A 16,698-nucleotide genomic window follows, 5' to 3' on the forward strand; every position below is an offset into this window, starting at 1 on the left:
AATCTTAGTTCATGAAAAGTAGACCATGTTATACCTAATGAATGCCTGCTGGAGAATGAAGAAGTAATTGTCTTTTCCTTATCAAGATGGTTCTGAGCGTAATGATACTAGAGTAAATGCTCTAGCTCCTGCTCCTGGAAGGTTCTGCCATCCTAAGGCTAACTCCATCTATGTTTTTGTTCTGAACCACCAGAGCCCTCACACTGCAGGAACATCCTGCAGTCCACCTACCATTGTCCTGACTGGGGATGCCAGCTTGCCGGAAGGAGAAACTGACAAAAACCTGGTCAACAGGTATATCCCATGTGCCTAATCTTTGTGCTGTGAAGAGCAATATTACCTAGCACATGAAGCTTAGATAGTTATATATACTTTTTACAAACCTTCTTTCTTGATCATTTTATTGATGAAATAGAATCAAGCAATTTTTCCAAATGAGAGCAAGAGTTTGGGATTTGTCCATTATCTTTCTTTCCAAAATATTTTTCTTTTCCTGTATTTGGTCCTTTGTACTTTGCTAGCCTTTAGGCATGAGTCATAGCAGGGCAGTTTCCTATAATAACTGCCCAGATATTTGCAAATGGACCTGAGAGATAGGAGTCTTTGATCTCATAACTGGAGAATCCTGCCCCTGGTCAATGTTGGTCCTGTGTGGAAGATGATCACTTGGGAGAGGCATTGGCTACTGTACACAGGGATATCACTGCCTCAGTTTGACACAGCACTAGCATATGCATTGGTCTAGCTGGAGTGAGATTGTCTAAGTATAATTTTCAAAAAGCTACAAAGGTCATTCTTATACAAATATGCAGTGAACATATGTCAAAGATTTATTTAACTCATTGATGAGGAAATCATCAGGATAACCAAGATAAAAAAGTTAGTTCAAAAGAGGATACAAGAAATGGAAGTACATATCAGTGGGGAGGAAAAGAATGCTGGAATAAGATTGCTAAGTTCGATATAAAATAGGTTAATACTCCAGAAGACAATGAAACCTTGTTTTTATCTTTCTTCCCCAACAGAAATCATCTACATCTCTACCAATTATTCGTATCTTATGAGTTTTCTATAGTTAGATGTTCATTTAGAGTCTGGGCCCAAACTCTATATAAATAGAGTTATATTTCCTTAGGACAGTGTTTCAAAAACTTTAGCAAGCATCAGAATCACCTGGGGGGATATGTTCAATCATGGATGGCTGGGCTTCACCCTCCAGAGTTTCTAATCCAGTTGATCTGGGTTGGAACCTGAGAATTTGCACTTCTAACAAGTTCTCAAGCTTAGATAAGCTTGTAAAATGATGCTCTAGGATGACTTTGAAAGAATATATAGGTATCTATCTACCTATTTACAAGCTGTGGACAAATTTTCTTAGAAAAATGATTCTGTTCTGTCTTTCAGAGCTCACAGTCCCCACAGGAGACTTTCTCACCGACACTTGAAGGTTTCTACAGCTTCGCTGACTTCTGTAGGTAAGGGCTAGTCCAATTTATCTTATTTCTGCAACCAGAGATAAGGGTCCAGCTGAAGGTATGTTTGAGCAGGAAGACTGAGATCTGGCAACTCAGCTCCTTCCCTCTCCTAATTCTCAGGCAAGTCTATATCATGAGCCCAAGAAGGCAAAGTCAGTCTGTCCCTCTGTGTTTGAGCCCAAAAGAAATATATCTAATTTTAATTTATTTTGGCCAAGAGGTAAAGAGAAAGATGAGGAAGTCAAAGAGGCAGAACAGCAGGGTGAGGCTCAATTCTGGGGTATAGGGGTCAGAGCTCTCTATCTCCTGCTAGAAAGGCCCACATTCAGGTAGGCAAGTGCCTTTTTTTTTTTCTTTCTCTAAGAGCAGTTATGGCTAAAAAAAAAGTTAAAAAACTAATAAAAAAAAGAACAGTGATGACTATGTGGCTTTTAAATAGCCGCTTGCTTTGTTTCTCAAGGATATAATGCACGTGGGGCTAGGGGGTGCTGAGCATCTCCCTCCCCCCCCCCCCCCAATGCTGTCTGAAGCCCCATGGCAGCTGGTGTCGGTGGTGATAGAGCCTGTTTTCTTCCTCAGGATGAATGTAGATCCCACCAGAAGATGTAATAGTACAGGAGGGAAAGATCCAAGCCATGTTACAGTCCCCACTCTGCCGTTTGGTTGCATAAGCAAAGATCTAATAGATATAATAGAATGCAATTGCTGCCCCAATCACCAGCTCATTCTCCAAATAGTTTCTCAGGGTCTGTTCTGGACCATCGGAACACAGATATGATACAGATTTGGTCTCTGCCTTCATGTTGCTCATAGTCTATGAAGAGACTGAGAAGTGAACAGATACAATCAGGATACTGTATTATATGGCCCTTCACAGAAGTGCTAGGGAAACTGAGGCTAGAAGGGGACCAATTCTGTCTAAAGAGGGGGAAGGCTGGGTAGGTAGTCCAGAAAAGAGAGTATTTGAGTTATGCCTTAGGAAGTTGGATAGATAGACAAGAGGAAGAAAAAGCATTCTGGGTTCAAGAAACAATATGGTGGGGGAGCAGGAGCCAAACCAGAGCAACTGAATGCTTTGCTGTGTGTATTAGTCAGGACTCTTTCAAATGATAGAAACCTAACTCAAATTAACTTACACTAAAATTACATATATACATAAAAATAAATAAAAGCCAGGGCTTGTGGTTTCAAGGAGTGCTGAATCCAGGTGCTGAAGCTGGGTCATTAGCAGTTGGCTCAGTCCATCTCTCAAGTTTCCTTTCATGTGTTAGTTTTCTTTTTTGGCAAATGGTACCAGCAACTCCAGACTTATGTGCCATCAGTGGAGAGAGAGTGCCTCTTCCTGTGTACTTAACACAACTCCTGACATGTCTCTCCTTGGCCTCCCATGGCCATCCCCGAGCCAATCACAGTGGCCAGGGGGATTGAGCTCATTGGCTGGCCAAGGCTGAGGTGAGGTGGGGTGATAGGGTTTAACTCCTTCCTAACTAACAGAATTGAAACTCAGAGGGGTTTCACCCAATGCAAACTGGGGAGCTATGAAAAGTAAAAGGGGGAAAGGAGGCTAGAGAGGCACAATGAGAGCTGCTCACCACTGAGGGGGAGGGGAAGCGCCTTAGAAGTATGTGGCATGAGCAAAGGTGCTGGGCCCAGTTTGGCATTTGCACATGACTAGGGACCATGAGGAATCCTGATGAGAGGCAGGTGAAGTGCAAGGTCAGATAGGACTCTTAGAAAGGTCACTCTGATAGGCAATGGAAGATAGGATAAAGGGGATAGCGTAAAGGTAGAGGACCTATGAAGTGGCTGTTGTAATTGTACAGGTAAGATCTAAGGAACAAGAATGGAGAGGAGGCACAAGTTCCAGGGATATTTCTGAGGTAAATGACGATCAGGACTTGATGACCAGTCGGTGGGATGTGAAGAGATTGAGGCAGGAGTGTGGAGTGACTCCCATGTTTCTGAGCAGCTGGGGAAAGTGGTGTCATTCACCCAAAGAAGTGCTGCTAGAGAAGATGCATGGAGAAGGATGGGGGTAGACAGTGCAGGTAGAGGAAAAAAGGGAGGGAAGGTGGCCATGATCTTTGGAGTGCTCCCTTTATCCACATATCTTAAGCTCACTAGCCTGTTGAAAAAAAGAGAGACTTGAAAGAAGAATACACTAGGGAAACAGCATGGAGGTGGAGCTCCTGATGGCCCTACCGAATGGCAGGGTTTAGGACAGTACTGAGAACATAGATGGCTTTATGACCATTTGTTACAAAGGACCTGCCACAGCCACAGTCTACAAACCTGTTGAGGCAGCCCTGTCTCCCTAGCTTGGCATTGCGCTGACGTTTGGCTGAGTTCCCGCTGGGCAGCTTCCTTGAGCTAAGCTGTGAGGGGCCAAGGATTCAGTGACTCTCACCCTGAGTTCATCCTCCCACTGCAGACCCTGCAGGGCACATTATTGACCTGGTCAATGACCAGCTGCCAGATATCAGCATCTCAGAAGAGGACAAGAAGAAAAACCTGGCGCTGCTGGAAGAAGCCAAGTCGGTGAGTGAACGATTCCTGACCCGCCGCGGGAGGAAGTCCAGGAGCGGCCCCGGAGACTCCCCATCAGGTAGGATGTACAGGTGGCTGCCCTGAGTCACTCTGAGATGGAGTGGGGGGATGGGGAGGGCCAGTTGTAGTGGGAGCCCTGCTTCCAACGGGTGACTTTTGAGTTGCCTACCCCCAGAACTCTAGGCCTCAGGAGGACTGATTCTTGTGGAGAGGATCTTGTGAAGAGAGGGCATCTTACCCTATTTCAAAAGCTCTAACATACTGATCCAACTCTAGCCCAGGAAACTGCTTTTCATTTTTTGGGCTTGTTGTGTCTTTGTTTCACCAAGAAATGTCAGCCTATATGATATCCATGAATTGAACATGGGTTCCCCCTCCCTGAATCCTACAAAGAAATCCCTGTGTGATGCCTCTGTGCACAGGTTCCTGGACCACCCTGCATGGATGGCTCCTGTGGTAGGAGCCTTATATGGCAGTCCAGAATCAGCCCTTGACCTGATGGAGTCCCAGTTCCCGGGGTCAGAAATACCTGAAAGGATGTCTTTGTTAGGCTGAAGTCATAAACCTTCATGAATGCTGGCCAGTTTGTGTCTGTCTCCACAGCTGTTTCCCTGAACCTCAGCCCCGGAACTTCTCCGGCATCCTCTCAAAGCAACTCACTTACTATCTCCACACCACCTGGTAAGGTCCAGCACGCCTGGCATTTCCTGCCCTGGCTTCTTAACTTTGGGTGGCAGCTGAGCCCCATCCTCACCTGACCAGGATGCATCCCATTTTGCAAGCTTTCTAGTCAGGACCCCTATTTGGCCTCCTCCCCAGAGGACTCCTAGCTAGGCCTGGCTGGGGTGCCTTTGAGGAGGTGGATGTACTTTCTGTTGGGATTTTGAGCTAGTGTGGGGAGACAGGCCTAGCCCAGAATGAGGCTAGGTAGGTGAGGACAGAGGAAAGGTTGTGGGAAAAGCGCTACAACTGGTGCTTTCTCTGCTAAGAGAGGACTCACAGAGAGGTCACTTCAGAGCTTATTTAGAAAAGCTCTATTTGAGCCACTCTTTTTTTTTTTTTTTTTGGTTTTTTCCCTTTCATTAGACTATGTACAGGGCCACACCCTCAATCCAGCTCAGAAAGGGGCATGGTGCCAGGGATAACAGCCTACCCTTGTTAGAGCTGTGGAGCAAGCTCAGGCTCTGACCAGGCAGCCTGGGTTCTATTACCAGTGCTCATACTTCCTGGCTGTGTCACCTTGATTTCCCTGGCTGTGTCACCTTGATTTCCCTCTGCCTTGGTTTTCTCATGTGGTTTCTGTGCTGATTAAATGAGGGCTCACCACAGCACCTGACATGTGGAAGGTACTCAACAAATGGTGGCATGACTGGCAACCAGACCTGACAGAACCAAGAGAGGACATTCTGGGGAGGTGGATGTATTTTTGCTAAAGGGACAGCTGACAGTGCTGGGGTGCTAGACATCACTCAACAGTGTCTGGGCCATTCCAGGTTTGGATGAATGCAGTGGCCCACAGTCCCCTTTGCCTGGAGCACCACCACAGGTAACAGGGGCCCTGACTGGGGTTTCCTATGCCAACTGGTCTCTCTTCTCACCCCTTAACCCCTGAGAGGCCCTCCATGATCCATTGAGATGATGGTGTTGGGAGGGGAAAACATCTATACCACTGCTAGGGCCCTCTTTGAGGATATTTCAAGAGGAGATATGGTTTCTTCATATTGCTGTCTGACTTGTGTTTACTTTCTCCAGCAGAAGGGGGATGAGGCCGAAGTCTCTTCACCACACCTCAGCGAGCCTGTGAGTGTGAGCTCTGCTCCATTTTAATTATTTGGGTGTAGGAAAAACTGTTCCAAAAGCCTAGGCTGGTCCTGAGCAGCCTACAAGTGGGTGTATATGAGTGGAGGGTCAAGGCCGGGGAAGCTAGAAGTTTCCTCTGTTTTATTGTGACTGGAAGTCTAAAGTGGAGGGGGTAAGAAGGCAGATTCAGTGAGGGTCACTTTCACTATAACCCTATAATCCTGTATCTTCACTCAGGCCACTGGCCATAGTCAGGCAAGACTGCTGCTTTTGTCACTCCAGTGAAAATTACAGCAAAGTTCCAGCTCCTGGTTGAGATTCCTCTTGGAGGCAGCCTGGAAAACCTCATCCTTACGATGAACACTAGAAGGGCCCCACCCCTGCTCAGAGCAAAGTGCTCAAGGTGGAGGGGAGCATTAAAATACAATCTCATCTAGAATTGGGGCTAGGCTAGAGTCCTCTGGGAGAATTTCACAACTCACACAGCATAGCTATACTCTGACATAGATCTACAGGCTCCTCACAAAGCAGGTTTCCTTCAGGAAATAAGAGTGCAGAATCTTAGAACTTCTGAGTAGTAAGATATTACCTTTGCAAGAATCACCTGATCACAATAATCCTTAACCTCTTTTGAATCACGGAACTCTCTGAGAAATTGTTGAAAGCTATGGATTCTCTTTCCAGAAAAAGATGTACAACATGCCTACATAAATACACATGTACATCTGTAATAATTTCAGAAGGTTCATAAATCTGATGAAAAATCTGAGTCCCTAAGAGTTAAGGGCCTTGCCAGGAAGAGTCAGGACTAGAAATTGGGCAACTGAGTCAAGGCCAAAATTTGTGACTGCACCCAAGCTGTCCTCTATTCCACTGTCCTCCACAGCTCCTGGCCCTTGGGAAGTTCTTGGAAGATTATGAATGGCAGGTCTCCTTGTCCTGTCTGTTTTATAGACCTCAGGCTTGTCTGTGGCTCCCCTTTACTAGTTCAGACTTGACTGAGAAGCCTTCCTGTCTACTTAGTGCACACACCTGCATATATACACACACAGACACCTTAGCAGGGTCTGTGGGACAGAGGTCCTGCAGTGGAAGTGGCCCCATCTCTTTCCTCTCCAGTCTGCTTCAGAGTCCTAGCTCTACCTTGTCTCTTTCAGAATGTCTCCAAAGGGCTAGCTGACCGAAAGCAGAATGACCAGAGAAAAGTGTCTCAGGGAAGGCTGACTCCTCGTTCTCCCACAATTGAGAAGTCTAAAGAGACTGCAATTGAACAAAAGGAAAACTGCGATCCCCTCCAGTGCCCTGAGGCCACTCCCAAAGGCCCAGCTTCTGGAATAGGCAGTGGTGGGAAAATGGCCCTGAATAGCCCTCAGCCTGGCTCTGATGAAAATGAGCTGGGAAAGGCGCTTTTGAAGACAGCCAAGGAGGGCAACCCTCTGTCTAGAGGCCCAGCCCAGGGCTCTGGAGGGGTGGCTCCCCTGATCCCCCAGGGAAAAGGTACAGCTGGAGAGCTGACAGTGTCAAAATTTGGCTCCAAAGCTGAGCTGCGGCCCCCTGCTTCCCGGCCACCCCTACAGCGGGGGGTCTCCTGGGACAGTGGTCCTGAAGAACCTGGCCCCCGGCTGCAGAAAGTGCTTGCCAAGCTGCCTCTGGCAGAGGAAGAGAAGCGTTTTTCAGGCAAACCTGGCAGCAAGTTGGCCAAGGCACCTGGACTCAAAGACTTCCAGATACAAGTGCAACCAGTGCGGATGCAGAAACTGTCTAAGCTCCGTGAGGTGGGTTCCTAAGGGCCAGCTGGGCAGGGTGTACACTTCAGGTCCCCCCTGAGCTGAAGACCTCTAGGCTGAGCTGCTAGGACAGGGCAGCTCTAGCCTGGACTTGGGCCTTGTGGGGCCCTAAACTTCCCTACTCTGATAAATCAGGCCTACTGCACAGCATCTTCTTCATAAATACTAGTTTCGGGTACTTTTACTGGGAGGAGGTCAGAGTGGGACATAGTTGCCACACACAACCACATTTTAAGGGGAAGGCAGGTATATGGAGGAGCACATGGGCCCTAGTACCAGGCTGTGTTTTTCCCTCTAGCCAGAGCTGACAGCTCATAAACAGGAAGCCCTTGATAGAGTGCCTTGTCATGCCTAGAATGGAGCTGGGCAAGCTTTTCCCTTTGTCAGGCCCCTGAGCTTTCCTTCCTGATGCCTGTTAATAAAGGGCCTCAAATCTATCCTCAAGTATAATGGATGGCCATGAGGGGCTGCTCCCCCTGTGGTGAATTTCTTCCAATGCCTGTGATGTCCCCAACTTTCACTGGCCATCAAACCGGGCACAGTAGTTTCTCATGGAACAGCCACCCTTTGAGGGGATGATTGGGAGTATCCAGCAATGTAGGGGACAGAGATAGGGTGTGAGGGTGAGAAGAAGTTAACAGGACAAAGGAATCATTATCCAGTCCCCTTTTCCCTAGAGAGCTAACCTAAGCAACAGGCCAAGGCAACTGGGACTCCACGGGGTGGGACCTGGCACCCTCACAGCTAGAACTGGACAAGGCTCCCGTGGTTTCCTTACAGAATGGGTGTGAGATAGGGAAGGAAAAGAGGTACATGATAGCAGTCAAGCACAAGTGAAGAGGTTTCTGTGCTAGCAGGGACACATTGCAATGTGTTCTAATCAGAAACCATTCCTATTCAGAAACTTTCTATGATGTTCTGAATCGGAGGCTCCAGGGAGCTGCTAAGGAAACAGGTAAAGGGCCCTGGCCAATTACTACCATTTGGACCATGAGCACCCTCTGGTGGCCCTTCCTTTCCTTCTTTAACCAGGGTACAAACCACACAAGTGGCTCCTGCTACCACTGGAGGCTGACACCCCCCACCTCCCGCCCAAACACAAGTCACAAGGTGCGAGGAGATCTGTCAAACATTGGAAGTGCTGATCTGGTCCTGATGGGTAGTGAGCATCCCCATCTCTCCTGGGCCTTGACTGCTGAGGCCCCAGGCAGTATAGTGGGGCAGTAATTCTCAGGCCTCATGTGTCTGGAGAGTTTTAACAACTCAAGGGATGCCATAACCACCCACTGAGGAACTGGGGGTAAGAGAGGTCACAACTCCTGGCTGTTCCACTCCTGGAAGTGGACATTCACTGCTCTGAACAACAGGGCAGGAAGCTCTACCCAACTTGAAGCACAGCCGTGAGCTCAACAAAGATCACTTCCAGCAAAAGCTCCATACACATCCAGGTGACCATCCTGTCTTCAGAGCCCGGGGCTCCAATTCTGTTTGTCGTATAGCTCGCAGCCACTGTGTGGTTGGAGCTCATTTGCCCTGAGGCCCAAAGGCTCATTTAAAAGGCAGACCATGCCAAGGACGATTCTTAACCCAAGGATCGTGGTGCTAATAGTATGGTTTCAGGCACCTTTACAGGCTGGGAGAGGAGCAGTCTTCCAGGTGCCTTTCATATGTCACCGTGTCATGACTGCCCACCCCCCATTGTGGCTGCCCTTAGTACCTCCCACGTGAGGCTGAGTGGTCACAGAGCCACAAAACACAACCAAGAGAAGAGTTCTGCCTGATGTTATGATCTGAAATGTTTTCTTCTTTTCCTAAAAAGGAGCACATCCTGATAAGAAATCAGAACTTAGTGGGGCTCAAGCTTCCAGAACTTAGTGAAGCGGCTGAGCAGGAAAAAGGTAAGTGGGGTCGGGACAGATGTTCTCCTCAGGCCAGGGCTGGATTCATTTTTACCAGATCAAAGAAGGTGAACGTGTAAACACTAGACTTCTGTCAGGGCCTTTGTCCCAGTGGTGAATGTGGCCCAAACACGGAGCAGGCACTCAGTAAATATTTGCAGATAAATGAATGAATCAGATTATGTTTCCTGCCTACTCAGAGAACCTCTAAACTTGTCTCTTCCCAATCGGCCCCCTTCTGGATCCTGTCTCCCTGAGCCTTGTTAGTACCTAGGAGGCCTGGAAGGGTGACCCAGGCCTCAACTTTTGACACTTCCTTTTCCTTTCACACCCAGGAAGTCACCCAAATAGAACAGTTCCTCTTTTCAAGACATTAGAGTCATCTCTTGCTTTCCAATTTGCTGTCACCACAAAGTCCAGACCCCAGCCCTTTCCCTTCTGGCCCTGCAAGTCCACACCCACTCACCCTGCTAGACTCATCTTCAGAAAATAAGACTTTGGATTTCCTGCCTCTCTCCTGCCCTCCATCTCCTGGCTCGACTCTTCTATGGGTCATGCTACCTGTGGTCAGCACAGAAGCCTTCTGCTTAAGGATTGTTACATGAGCATGCACAGGGTGCTTCCAACTATGTTGGAAGCCCTTATCCAAAATATAGTTAACTAACACCTACCTATTCAACATTAACAAGATTCCCAGAAGCAAAATTTCCAACAACTTCTGTAAAGTACTAATTAAAGAAAATTAACCATCTTTAGGCAATCTTTTAAAAAGATATGATATACTTTTCCACTTTTAATTTTTAATTTGCTTATTAAAGCAGCTTCAAAACACTAGGACAAGATTTATCTTAAAACTTGCCCCATAATCCCATAAATTCTGAAAGAAGCAATTTTTATTCTTTCTAGTATTTACCCATATTTATAATTTGTTCACAACTGATTTGATTATATAGCTATAACTTCCTGTTTCTACTTTTTAAACTTCTGTCATAACTGATTCCATATAGTTTGACTTGTCCTTCTATTTGTCATATATAATGGATATACTTTTTATGTTGATGCATTGATGATGTTGGGTATTTTACGTGTTTACAGTTCTTTTAACTATGACTAACCACCCTGCTCTAAACAGCTCTGTACTCATAGTTTTTTTCTTTCTTCCTTCAAGTTATTTCCTTGGGACAAATTCTCAGGCTTGAGATTCAGTGGGTCAAGTGTAGAAACATTTGCATTTGCCAAATTGCCTCTAATGTATGCTACCTACAAAGACTGAGTGAGGAGTCTTCCTTGTAAGAACTACCAGCACTGGACTTTCTTTGCTTTTACACCTTATGTGCCATAATATAAAAAGAATCAGATCATCAATAAATGCCACTTTGTTGTTACTTCAATTAATTTGCTGGCAAGCAAGTTCAAATTTAAATATTTTAAGTATTTATTTACTCTGTTTTTCCTTATTGGGTATGTTAGCCTTTCATCTCTTTGCCCAAGTGTCCATTTGGGACTTAGGTTTTTTGTTGGTTTGTTTTTTGTTGGTAATATATGTAAACTCTATAGATACTAATCTTTCCTTGACTATATTTTTCTTTTGGAATTGATTTCTAGTATCATACCATTATGGTTGTAAAAGATGCTTGATGTAATTTCAGTCTTCTTAAATTGATTGAGATTTGTTTTGTTCCCTAACATATGATCTATTCTGGAGAATGTTCTATGTGCATTTGAAGAGAATATGTATTCTTCTGCTCTTGGATAGAATGTTCTGTATATCTCTGTTAGGTCCATCTGGTTTGATGTGTCATGTAAGGCCAGTGTTTCCCTATTGATTTTCCATCTGGATGATCTAACCATTGATGAAAGTGGGTGGTATTAAAGTCCCTTAAAATTATTGTATTGCTGAAAATTTCTCCCTTTAGGTCTGTTAATATTTGTTTGTATTAAATATATTTATGCACTATGTTGGGTGCATAAATATTTACAAATGTTATATCCTCTTGTTGGATTTGTATTTTTTCTCAATACTTTTTCATCCTATCACTTTTTGCTTTTTAACAAGTTTTGTTATTTTAGAGAAACTATAAAGTTTTTATAATCATCTTTGCCTATCTTTTCTTTTGAGAAGTCTTTCATTATTTAAGTCATTATAAAAACATTACCTCTCCTTAACTGGGATAGCAAATCTATTTTCTAATAGTTTATCTATAGTTTAACCTATTTATATCTGTTTTGCTAATATCTGTGGAATTTATTTTAAGATCTAGGTGTTTGGAGATTTAAGATCCTGTAACCTCAATAATTTTTTAAGGTATATATATTTCTTGTTATTTTGTGGCTTAGACAATCATATGCTACATTTTTATATATATATATATATATAAAACAAACACTAGTTCTGAGCCCTTGGTTCTGTTTTATTCTGATCAGTACTACACCATTTTAATTACTGCTGCCTTATAATACATTCTAGTATGCTGTGAGGCTGCTTTTCTCTCACTGCTTTTCTTTTTCAGAATATTCATTATGTTCTAGATATAAAGATTCAGCACAAAATAATGGAAAGAGCAACTGGACAAAATCAGGAGATTTGAGTTTATGTCCCAGTCCAGGAACCAATTGGCAGAGTCTTTAAATATGTTCCTTCAACCTCTGTTCCCTCTTGGACTAGCTGACCTCAGAAGGCTCTTAAATCTAAGATTCAAGGATTACAGGTCTTTTCTAGTTTGCTTCTTACCTACCTATTTCTTTAAGTGAAATTTATACTATTTTTTTTAAATTTATACCATTTTATACAACATTTTAATTACAATTGCTTTAAAGCTACACACTGGTTCCAGAAGAACTGTCCTAGTGCTTTTTGTTTTATAGTTTATAGACTTTTAAAATACGTACTGTGAAAACATTTAGTTCTCGTTTGGAGACATGATTTGTCCCTCTATTAATCTAGGTTTTCCTTTCTTTATCCTCCAAAAAGATTTGAAGTTCTTTGTACAGGTCTGTCATATTTCTTACTGGGGCACTTTCTATTTGATTTATATTTTGCCTATTTATGAAGAAGACTCTTTCTTTCATTAGATTTTCCTAGCTAATAATTAGTGGCATAGATGAATGTTGCTTGGTGTTATACTTGTTTCTCATATATTAACAAATGGTACAAGGATAACTACAGTGACTAATTAGCACAATTACTGTAACTAGAGTGATTACTGAATGCCAAGAACTGGACTAAGGATTTTATAATATTTCACTTGATGTTCATACAACCCTACAATGGGTCTTACTGTACCCATTTTACAAATGAGGAAATTGAGGCCTGGGAAGGTTAAATTCACATGGTTATTAATTGCTGAAGCCAGGATCGGAACCCTGATGTGACCATAGCCAGAGGCTCTTGACCACTGTGCATAATGCCTTTTTCACATCCACAATGTTATTTTTATTTTATTGAATTCAGTGTTAGTCTTGGTTGTGTGTTTGTGCATGTGTGCATGTACTTGTTTTGTGTATCTGTCTGTTTTCTACTTTGGCAACATTCTCTAATATGCTAATGGTGACAAGGAGAACACTTGCCTTGTTTCTAACTGTTTTAGTGTTTTTTTTATTTTTATTTTTATTTATTTATGATAGTCACACAGAGAGAGAGAGAGGCAGAGACACAGGCAGAGGGAGAAGCAGGCTCCATGCACCGGGAGCCCGACGTGGGATTTGATCCCAGATCTCCAGGATCGCACCCTGGGCCAAAGGCAGGCGCTAAACCGCTGCGCCACCCAGAGATCCCCGATGTTTTAGTGTTTTTCTTTAAGGGATCATGTTGTAGCTCATTCTTAAATAGATGTATTATTTTATTATTTATCTTACTAAGTAGAAAAAGATATATGTAATAAAATATAAAAATATATAAAATAAGTAGTATATTATTTTATATTTTTATTATTTTAAGGAAATATTCTTGTCTTTAAAGTTTCAAGATTTATGTTGAATTTTATCAATTTGCTTTGGGTATTTTCCATATTTAGAAATAAACCCTTGTGGTCCTGGAATAAAATTCATTTGATTGTTGTATTTTCTTTCACATGTACTACCAAATTTTCTCTATAAGTATTTCTTTTAAAGTATTCTGCAATCTTATGCATTAGTTAAGATAAAATCTAAATTGCTATGACAAAGAGGCCCCAAAGTATAATCTATGGGGTACAGAAGATTGTCTCAGTCTCAAGTAAAGATTCTTTTTTTTTTTTTTTAAAGATTTTATTTATTTGACAGAGGGAGAAAGAGCAAAAGTAGGGGGAGTGAAAAAAAAATAGGGGGAGTGGCAGGGAGAGGGAGAGACAGGCTCCCCGCTAAGGAAGGAGCTCGATTCTAGGCTCAATCCCATGACCCGGGAATCAGGACCTGAGCCAAAGGCAGATGCTTAACCAACTGAGCCACCCAGGTGCCCCTCAATTAATGATTCTAAGGCAAGCTATCAGGTTCGCAGGTGTCTCTGCTCTACGTAATTGTTCAGGGATCTTAGTTTCATCTCTGCATTTCAATATATTCTCCTAGATGCATCTTTATAGGGATATATAAGTTTCGCCATGAGCTAATATCTTAGAAGTGGAACTGCCTGATCAAAAGCATTTATATTTAAATACATAAACACAATACCAAATTAACCAATTTAGATATCCACTATGTACCTTTCCTCCCAGTTTTCTCTCATTTCTAGCATCTGGGTGGTTAAGAGCTTAAATTCAACACTTATTGGCTGCATAGCCGTAGGCAAGTTTCTTAGTCTCTAGATGGCTCAGTTTGCTCATCTATAAAATGGGTATAATAATAGTACTTTAGTACTTACTTCAGTGGGCTGATATAATGCTTTTGTGATACTGGTCTTTATTCCAGCAGAAACTTGGCATACATTTTAATTCCTATAATCAAGGTTATGGAACTCTATTGTGTCAGCTAAGTGGGATGTTGTCCTGTGTGCTCCACAGTGTAGGTAGGATGGTGCTGGAGAGGTGGTGAACAGCAACAAGTGTTTGATTTACATCTGCAGAGTTGGGACTTCCTTTTCCTATATTCTGAAAGCCTCCGTCAAAGAGTCTCATCCCCTTTCCTATCTAGAATGAAAGACTTTGGGAGCCCTCCCTGAAAGCTAGAGAGGCTAGCTCTTTTTTCGAGCTCTAAATACAACAGGGTATATGAGCTCATAGGGAAAACTCAAGTCTCTTATGATGATTGTTGGTTGGTCCTCTGGGAGATGGGGAAGATCCTTATCAGAACATTCTGGAATCTTAAGAACTTTGGCTCTCCTTCGGTTTCGGAGGATTGGGAGGTTCTTTCCTGCTACATTTGGTCTTTCCAACAATCTAACAAGTTCTCTTCACAGACCATTTGTGGGATGTTTCGATCCTAATCATTTGCAGGTCACTTCAAGGCAAAGAGATGTGAGGCTGACTGTGGCCTAGTTCCCAGGCTGCATGCTGGGAATGCAGAGGTGAAAAAGACTCAGGCTCTGCCATCAAGAAGAGGGCCTTGTCTTAGCTGTCATTATTAGTCCCTTCAGCTACCTGAACAACCTCTTATCCCATCTGTTGCCACTCTTGACCTCCCCACCCAGCTCAATCCACTGTTCATACTGAGCCAGAAGAATTTCTGAAATGCAGATTTGGTTCAGCATCTTCAGGGGCCTTCATTCTGCCCTTAAGATGAGCACTAGAATCCTTAATAGGATCTACAAGGCCCTGTGTAATTAGCCCTGCTCCCCTTGCCTGCATCTTCAAGGGCCACTCTCCTCACTCAGTATCTTGGCCTTCCTTCAGCACAGGCTGTCCCCTCTACCAGGAATGTTCTTCCTCTCATCCTCTTTGCCTAATGAATTCTCATTTGGTCTTAGGTCTCATTTCTGCTCAAATGTCACTTTTCTAGTGAATACTTTTCCAGCACCCCCAGATCCTTCTCTCATAAAATCTACCACAGTATGAAATATAAAAACATTATATGTTTCTCTAATTAATCTCTGTCCCATGAGGTAACAAGCTTTCAGAGGACAGTGACCTGTTTTGCTTAGTATTATATCCCTAGCTCCATGCCTGTTGCCTGGATCATAGTAAGCACTCAATAAATACTGAATAAGGAATGCCTGGGTGGCTCAGCAGTTGGGCGTCTGCCTTTGGCCCAGGATGTGATCGTGGAGTTCCGGGATTGAGTTCCGCATCAGGCTCCCTGCGAGGAAGGGGGGGGTCTCTGCCTGTGTCTCTGCCTCTGTGTGTCTCTCATGAATAAATAAATCTTTTTTAAAAAAGTAAAATAAAAAATAAATACTGAATAAATGAATGAGCTCACCTTCATCTTCTAGGAAAGGAAACACAAGGATAGACAAAATCACTGCAATACGTTGTGTTAAGACTTTACAACACAAAGTACCTAGGAACACTGAGGAAGAAGCAGCCAGCTCAGTAGAGGTGAGTGAGTCAGGGCAGGATTCTGGCCAGGAAAAGCAGCTTTGAGCTGAGGAAAAGAAGGGCATCCCAGGCAGAGGGAACAGCAGAAGCAAAGGTACACATGCATCTTCTAGTTCTTGGCATCTTCCAGGAGCAGAAGGAATCCCATGTGAACCAAGTGTCGGTCATGTGTCCTAACAAGATAGGCAGCAAGTGTTCATAGGGATCCAGGAAAATGAAGGCTTTGAGGGACAATTAATGGGTTTGAACGTCATTCAAGACCCCTTGGAAAGCCAGAGAAACTTGAAGATAAGAAAGCATCAGGTTCAAAGCTGAGTGTGGAATAATTCTTCTCAATAGATAAGGAAAGCTGGCCTGAAATGGGAGAGGCTGGAGGCAGGGAGACTGGTAAAAGGGTATGGAAACAGCATGGTGAGAGGTGATAAGACTGTAGATTGAGATGGACAGTAGGGGACATGGGAGGGACAAGTTTGAGAACTATTTGGAGGTCAGCTTGGCAGGACTTAGTAAAGAGGAGAGACCAGAAAGACCACCAGGTGTGTGTCTGCATGTCCAAGGATGTGATGGTGTCATTAATGAGGATGGGGAGCAAAGGGACAAGAGCTCACTTGAGGAGGAAGACATCAAGTTTAGGTTTGGATGTGGTAAATGACCATGAAGAGCAGCTTGAATGCTACAGTCTGACAGACCTAGTTTTGTATCCAGGCTCTACCACTAATTAGTTTGGACACTGGGAAAATCTATTTAA

General features: G+C 43.6%; 1 protein-coding gene across 9 annotated transcripts in view; it reads left to right on the forward strand.

Annotated features, from left to right (window-relative positions):
* The window catches only part of IRAG1 (inositol 1,4,5-triphosphate receptor associated 1), a 125,406-nt gene that overhangs the window by 63,368 nt on the left and 45,340 nt on the right, over window positions 1-16,698 (forward strand). For 5 of the 9 annotated variants that reach the window (XM_072794076.1, XM_072794078.1, XM_072794082.1 and 2 more), the window contains 8 exons: window positions 194-294; window positions 1,405-1,475; window positions 3,907-4,080; window positions 4,626-4,703; window positions 5,516-5,568; window positions 5,775-5,822; window positions 6,980-7,597; window positions 9,429-9,507. In XM_072794076.1, the coding sequence (XP_072650177.1) occupies window positions 194-294; window positions 1,405-1,475; window positions 3,907-4,080; window positions 4,626-4,703; window positions 5,516-5,568; window positions 5,775-5,822; window positions 6,980-7,597; window positions 9,429-9,507 (1,222 nt within the window). Of the gene's footprint in view, window positions 1-193; window positions 295-1,404; window positions 1,476-3,906; window positions 4,081-4,572; window positions 4,704-5,515; window positions 5,569-5,774; window positions 5,823-6,979; window positions 7,598-9,428; window positions 9,508-16,698 lie in introns of those variants that run through there. The other 4 variants (XM_072794077.1, XM_072794079.1, XM_072794084.1 and 1 more) reach the window with 2 other exon arrangements.

Source organism: Canis lupus, chromosome 23 (assembly GCF_048164855.1).
Source record: "Canis lupus baileyi chromosome 23, mCanLup2.hap1, whole genome shotgun sequence".
Taxonomy (NCBI): Eukaryota; Metazoa; Chordata; class Mammalia; order Carnivora; family Canidae; genus Canis; species Canis lupus.